At 46.3% G+C, this 6,869-nt stretch overlaps 1 protein-coding gene across 1 annotated transcript in view; it reads left to right on the top strand.

Moving 5' to 3' along the window:
* PAQR6 (progestin and adipoQ receptor family member 6) overlaps positions 1 to 4,222 on the top strand; it is a 7,831-nt gene extending 3,609 nt beyond the window's left edge. Inside the window, exons 4-7 of the mRNA XM_018566198.1 lie at positions 902 to 1,028; positions 1,497 to 1,593; positions 3,567 to 3,711; positions 3,836 to 4,222. Of these exons, the coding sequence (XP_018421700.1) occupies positions 902 to 1,028; positions 1,497 to 1,593; positions 3,567 to 3,711; positions 3,836 to 4,107 (641 nt within the window). The 3' untranslated portion in view covers positions 4,108 to 4,222. The remainder of the gene's footprint in view (positions 1 to 901; positions 1,029 to 1,496; positions 1,594 to 3,566; positions 3,712 to 3,835) is intronic.
* Positions 4,223 to 6,869: the final 2,647 nt, after the last annotated feature.

Below are 6,869 nucleotides of genomic sequence, written 5' to 3'. Positions count from 1 at the left end.
GTTATAATATATTATTTTATTTTTATTTGCTTATTTATTTTATTTATTTACTTAATTTTAATTTTATTCATTTTTATTATTTTTAACTATTTATTATTTTATTTTTTTAGGGATGCACTGATACCGGTATTTCGGTACCGAGTACCGATATTTTTTTTCCGGTACTCGCCGATACCGAATAACGAGTACCGGAAGTCCCATTCAGGAAGCCAAGCGGCGTGTAATGACGCGGCGCCCGGCTTCCCAAATAGCGAGGAAGCCGTCCCAATGCTTCTCAGCACTATGTGACAAGGGAGCATGCAGCCGGCTTGCTGGCCAATCATGGAAGCCGGGTGCTGTGTAATGACGCAGCGCCCGGCTTCCTAATTTGCCAGGAAGCCGGCTCCATGCTCCCTCATCATAAGGTGACGAGGGAGCACGAAGCCGGCTTACCGGCCAATCAGAAAGCCAGGCGCTGCGTCTTTACACATAGTTACACAGTATTTGAGGTTGAATAAAGACATAAGTCCATCAAGTCCAACCGGCACCCGGCTTCCATGATTGGCCAGCATCCTCACCAATCAGGAAGCCGGGCAAGTTTTTTACTTTTTTAATTATTACTAGTATTATTATTAGTAGTAGTATTTTTTTTTATTCAATTATATTATTATGTTATCATATATTATTTTGGTTTTATTTTACTTATTTAAATTATTATTTCATTTTCTCATTTAATTCCTTTTTTTCTACTTGTATTCATTTGTCATGTAAGTAGTAATTCTCGGTATCTGTTCTGTACGTATGGATGTTGTATATTATGTATTTTATATTCTATTTTATTCTGTTTTATGGGTTTAGCTCTTTATTAATCTCTATGGACACTAGCCCTGTATCATTTCCCGCACATGCTCTCTCTCCGCAGGCTGCGCCTTCACATACGGGGCCTATGTCATGCCTGACCGCTGGGTAAATGGCACCCTGCACCGATATTATGTCCCCATCGCGGCCTTCAATACCTTCATCTGCACTGGCCTCTCCTGCTACACCCGGTATGTACAGATTGCTGCCGCTGACCACACTTTGGCGGCATTGCCATCATTCTGCCTGGCTGGTCAAGGGCTGCAATCAAATTTTAGGGTTACTCAAAAGCAAAGGCAGCCCCTCCCCCAGTACCCTACTCTTATTCTGACACCTCTTTGTGTACCTACCCCTGATTACAATGTAAAGAGTCAATGACCAGGAACCAGATTGACAGATTCCTGGCCGGCCAGTGTTAGGTAAAGTAGGCCCAACTGGTGTATGCCTAACTTTTATTTTGTCTCTGAGGTTCCATGTACGGCCAGGGCTCTGTCAACAGGCATTGAAATGAATAGACTCTGGTTGCACTTCACGCAGATGGCCACTAGAGGGCTCTTGTAACTCTATGGGCGACCATTGATGTGTACATGAACGGTATGGCTGATGGAGGTACTTCACAGAACCAAGATCTTATTATATCATGTCTCATTCATTGACAGATTCCTGGAAGTAGACCGGCCAGCGTTAAGTAAAGTTCTGCGCACAGTGGCTTTTGTGCACCCCTTTGTCTTTGACAACGTCCCCCTGTTCTACCGGGTGAGTTGTCACGTTTTTACGACAAGTCACCGTGGTGGTCGTCTCTGTTTTCTCAAGTGGAAGAAGCAAGTCAAGTGGCTTGGGTTGAGTGATGTCACCAAAGCTCCTGTGGGTTTGGCCTTTGCTTTGTGTGGCTTTCCTGAGAACCTTAAGAACCCGTGGCTTTCTAGAAGAAGAAGCCACGCATGAGAAGAGCTTATCTGTCTGTTTGGGACCAGTGGCCATTTTGTTGTCCATCACTGGAACTGACCACACAGATTTTTGATAGGTTGCCGAAGCCCCGTGAAGGTTGCCATTCATCCAGCTAGTAGTAGTCAGTCACATGCAGTGAGACTTGCTCTGTTGAAGACATCAAATAGTCAACCAAGTGGCTTCTCTAGAACATAAGTGACATTCTGACGAGGACAGTAAGGTGGACATTTTGTATGGAGAGGACAACCGGTGAAATGAAAGAGGCCATCTACATCAAACCAAAACAGGGGTGGAGGCCTTTGACACCATCTGTTACCCACATAGAATGAGCTTTTACTATATTAACTAGGGATGCACCGATACCGGTTTTTCGGTATTGAGTACGAGTACCGATATTTATATTTCGGTACTTGCCGATACTGAGTACCGATACCGGTACTTCCGGTAGCATAGAGCCGGCTTCGCCGGGCAATCAGGGAGACAGGAGGCCTGTCAATCCCCACTGCCCGGCTTCTTGATTGCCCGGGAAGCTGACTCCATGCTGTTTGGCCGGCTTCCAAGCCAATCAGCATGGAGCCGGCCAAACAGATCTGATAATATGGTGACACAACCTCCACCCTGCAGACAGCCCATTCTCCTCACACCCATATCCATCCTCAGCAGCAGTCATTACCATACCACAGATGTCCCTCGGCCAGCTGGGCAGACACCGCTCTCCAAGTTCTCCTGGATCTGCCCACATCTCCGGTGTGTGTACAGCGCCTGCACCGCCTGTGTGATCGGCCCTCAGCCTGCTACTGAGCAGCCTGCCCCATGCTCTCATTCAGAAGTCCTCTAACTGCATCAAGCAGGCGGTGCGGGTGCTGGACACACACCAGAGTCAGGCGGCAGTAAAGCGGCTTGGAGAGCAGTGTCTGGCTGAGGGACATCTGTGGTACGGTGATGACTGTTGCTGAGGATCGATGCAAGGGGAATGAGGTGTCTGCAGGTTGTGTCACCATATTATTAAAACTGTTTGGCCGGCTGGATGCTGATTGGCTTTCGCACTCTCTCAGCTCCAAAACTCAGTTGCTTATTCCACATAATGGAGAGTCCATAGAAGGAGAGAGACACTATAATCAACCTGTGTTTCATGAGCTTCATCTACTAAAAGTAGCTCCTCCTTTACACTTCCTTAGGGTGGGCATTGACCTAGGAGTTCCTCGGGGGCGTGTACCTACTTGTAAAATATTATGGGATGACTGTAGCCAGCAACTAATGTTTGAGGATGGTGAAGTGCAATTTAGGAATAAGATTCTCTAAATGGTCCAGTGGACATTAAATACTTGCATCACCTGGCCAATTATGTTCCAATCAGCCAATGACTGGCCTGGTCTATAGTCACTTAGTCACCGCATGGCCAACAATCTCACTGGATGCATTGGATTTGCAGGCCTGTCAGAGAATGAACAAACATCCTGACTGGGTCCAATGGTAGGGTTTAGATATCATTCACTTTGAAGGCTCTTCTTCCTTTAGACACCTTTACGCTTGGCCAAACTTAGTCTGATGGCTCTTCCTATGAGGATAATTACTCTGCTTTATATTAAAGGGTCTGCCCAACCCAAAAATGATATTACAGCATTTGGTAGATGCTGGAAAATTCAATAACATGACAGTCTCTACTATCTCATGGGGCCCTATTGATGAGACACCTGCGTTGAGTTGGACCTTTTAGCTATAGGATGTTTCTCCAGCTTTAACGTTTCATGATGGTCTGTCCCTCTCTCAACATCTTTCAGCTCTTTTTCTGTCATGGAGAAGGTTGCAACTGGAATGAAGCCATCCCTCTGCATTTATATCACCTCTTCTTTGCCTTCTTGACCGGATTCCTCTTCGCTTCCCACCTTCCGGAACGCCTGGCCCCTGGTCGCTTTGACTACTTTGGTAAGAGTCCCTCAAAATTGGGAGGGCTTTGGAATGATGACTTGTAAAGTAGCCAAATTCAATTGGTTAGATTCTTATATTATATCGGGTTTTTATCCTACAGTAAAAATATATTTCCTTGCAGGTCACAGTCACCAGCTCTTCCACATCTGTGCCGTCATGGGGACCCATTTCCAGATGGAAGCAGTGCTGACCGACCAACTGTCCCGCAAGGCTTGGCTCGGCTCATTCTCAGAGAAGGACACGTTGGTGATTACCTTGGGCGTGGTGGCCACCTCGGTGATAGGAAATGTCATCCTCATCTGTTTCTTCACTGCAACTTTGCTCTGGTCGCCCCGAGCCAACTCCATCCTCCAAAATTACATCCCAGGAGAGTCCAAAGTCAAGCAGCATTGACCATAGTACTCTCCCGTCCAAGAACTTTGCAGTTCTCCGTCTGCACGGCCAGTCCTCATCTCAGCATTAACAGCCATAGGGGTCCCTCCCCCACCTTCTCAGCCTCAGGGCCGAACATCTTCCAAGCTCATTTCTTTTCTTGACGGTAACATTTTACTTTCTCAAAAAGAAAACAAAAACAGCAGTGCCGTGTATAACTCACCCACCCGCTTATGTACACACAGCAGTCTACTGTAGCCTTAGCTGACCTGAATACTCAAAGGTCATTGGAAAAACTCAATGGAAAAATGCAGTCATATTCAATATCGGTTCAATCACAGTTGTCTATAGGCACAGAACAAAAGATGACTATCCTGGCCTCTTACCTCAATTTTTGGAAAAAAATCTGGCCATACCTTGTCCTTTATGGATTACCTTGTTGACTCATCTGAAGAGGACAAGGGACATCTCTAATGGGAGGAGAATAACTGGGGAGGACATAGAAGGTATGTCCCAAATACTCACTGTAGAACATATTTTGGTGGAAGAAGGTCTTCTCCAGTAGATGGACAAGTCAACGTGTGTTGGAGAGGTGCTCCATGGTCTACTCTTTTGAAGTCATTAGTTTCGGTTAGGAAATGCATGGTGTGGCACAGCACGGCTACAGGGCAGTGTTTTGTGGCACTGTGGTTGGACAGAAAATGTCACATGGCCTACTGGTACATCCGAATGGGATAATCTTGCCACCGTGGTTACACTGAGCCCTCTCAGACCACCATCAGCTGACTGCATTGCAGTGCCACACGTATGAGTGATTATTGTATATCAATCACAGGTGATTGTCACAAAATCATCCCAACAGATCTTCCATTGTGCAATAATGCAACGACCAAACCAGCACAGGAAGCAGAGCCCTTAAGTGAAATCAGTTGTTTTCAGGTGGGCTGGGTGGTGAGGGAGAAGCCACCATATCTACTCATAGAACTGAATATATACCCATAGCAGCTCCTCCCCTGACAGAATCTAAGCACATTGGTATCAGATAAGGGTTTGGACCGCATATGGCCACCAAATCTCCTGTGAAAGTTAATTTACTGAGGGCTTCACATTACAGAACCTTTCAGGTAAATGGAAAGATCGGAACTCTTTCCTGGAGAACCTCTAAATCTAAACTCCAGGTGGATGTAGAAGAGACACCTATCAGTGCAGGGCTGCAATCACTAATACATCATCAAGTGCATTGTCTAATGCACTCAGTGTATATAATTGAATTGGTATCAGCCTCTTGCAGTCCTCTGGATAGCAGAGCTGAGCCTTCGAGAGCGAGCAGAAGAAGCCAGTCTGTATTTTGAGGGACAAGACCTGTAAGTGTCACAGAACAAAATCAGGTCTCCTGCCTTGCCAGACAGGGCTCTGCTATTGTGACCGAGCTGTGCAAATCTCAGAATTGGATAGACATATCCTTTGGCAGGTAAAATAGCTCCTATGTATGTATTTCATCTGCTTGCTTAGAGGCAGGGTCGCATTTCCCTCAAGGCCAACCAAGGCCCGGCCTTGGGGCAGCAGGGAGTAGAGGGGCAGCAGGGGTGTGGAATTCCTATCTCCCGACGCCCGGGACATGCAGTTTCGGGCGGGTAGGTGTTTTCTACATTTAGCCCTGCTTTGGGCAAGCAGAGCTAAATGTAGAGGGGGGGAAGCCGCCGCTTGTTTTGTACAAGTGATCCCGGCGATGTCTCCGAGATGACTTGTATTCAGCCTGCAGGTCTGCCATTCTCCATTGGGAAGGGGTGAGGGCTTCTTGAGGAACCTGGCCTTGGGGCAGCAGAGAGAGTAAATCAGGCCCTGCTTAGAGGTCAGCTTTAAGCTACCTACATTTGGAGTGTGTGCTAACCTTTTGAATTTTTGGGTATACTCTTGGTGAGCATGGTCATTGGGTTTCTGGTTACAATTTTGGTAAGCCTATTCATTGTTTTTTTGGGTTTACTCCTGGTGAGCATAATAATTCCCTTCTTTGTTCTATGGTGAGAGCATAGTATAGGATTTGGGACATGGGTAGCTGGTGGGATTTATTACTCAATGACCCCTAAAGCATCTTGGGGCCTTCATAGGTCGGGTAATCAACTAAGGTCAATGAGGTCCTCCTAGATGTTGAAGGTACCACCAGAACCTCAGAATCAAATGCTCCCCCCCGAGTCCCTGAGACGTATAAGGAGTCCGCTTCCACTCTGAAACATCTAAAACAACTTTTTTCTTTAAAAATGTTTTTTTGTTTTGACCTTCTTGTGACTTGCCCTCAGTGGCTTTCCAGCAGCTGTTTGGACAGTCACTGAACATCCAGTACCAGCCTGGGCCTCAGAAGAGGAAAATATTTGTCAGTAAATCCGCAGTGGGGAGGAGGAGGAGGAGGAGAGCTAGTGTAGGGTCACGGAATGTTTGAAGTGGATATGGAAAATGGATTGTGTGGGGATTGTGGTTGGCCGGCTTTGGGGCTGGCCCACATTAACCCTTTCATGGACCCAAAAGGGGGGCGCCGCCTATCGGAAGCTCTTATTTACGTGAAGGGTTGGACGGGATGTTGCAGAGAAGTAGGTTTGTCTATTTGTATGTGAGACGTAGAAGAAGATTAGACAGAAGGATCTTTGTGTTCGGGGGAATCGGTGGAAAAGGGATTTTCTGTTCCAGTTATTTTCCTCTTTGCCTAGACAGCTGAGCAAATGCGGTTACATTCTAGTCTCTGACTTGTGTTTTCAAGCGGCCAGGATGTTTTTGATGTTTTTGATGTT

This window comes from Nanorana parkeri, unplaced genomic scaffold (assembly GCF_000935625.1).
Source record: "Nanorana parkeri isolate BGI_ZX_2015 unplaced genomic scaffold, ASM93562v1 scaffold923, whole genome shotgun sequence".
In the NCBI taxonomy this organism is placed as follows: domain Eukaryota; kingdom Metazoa; phylum Chordata; class Amphibia; order Anura; family Dicroglossidae; genus Nanorana; species Nanorana parkeri.
The sequence above is the reverse complement of the archived record's forward strand: the minus strand, read 5'-3'. Positions and strand labels throughout refer to the sequence as shown.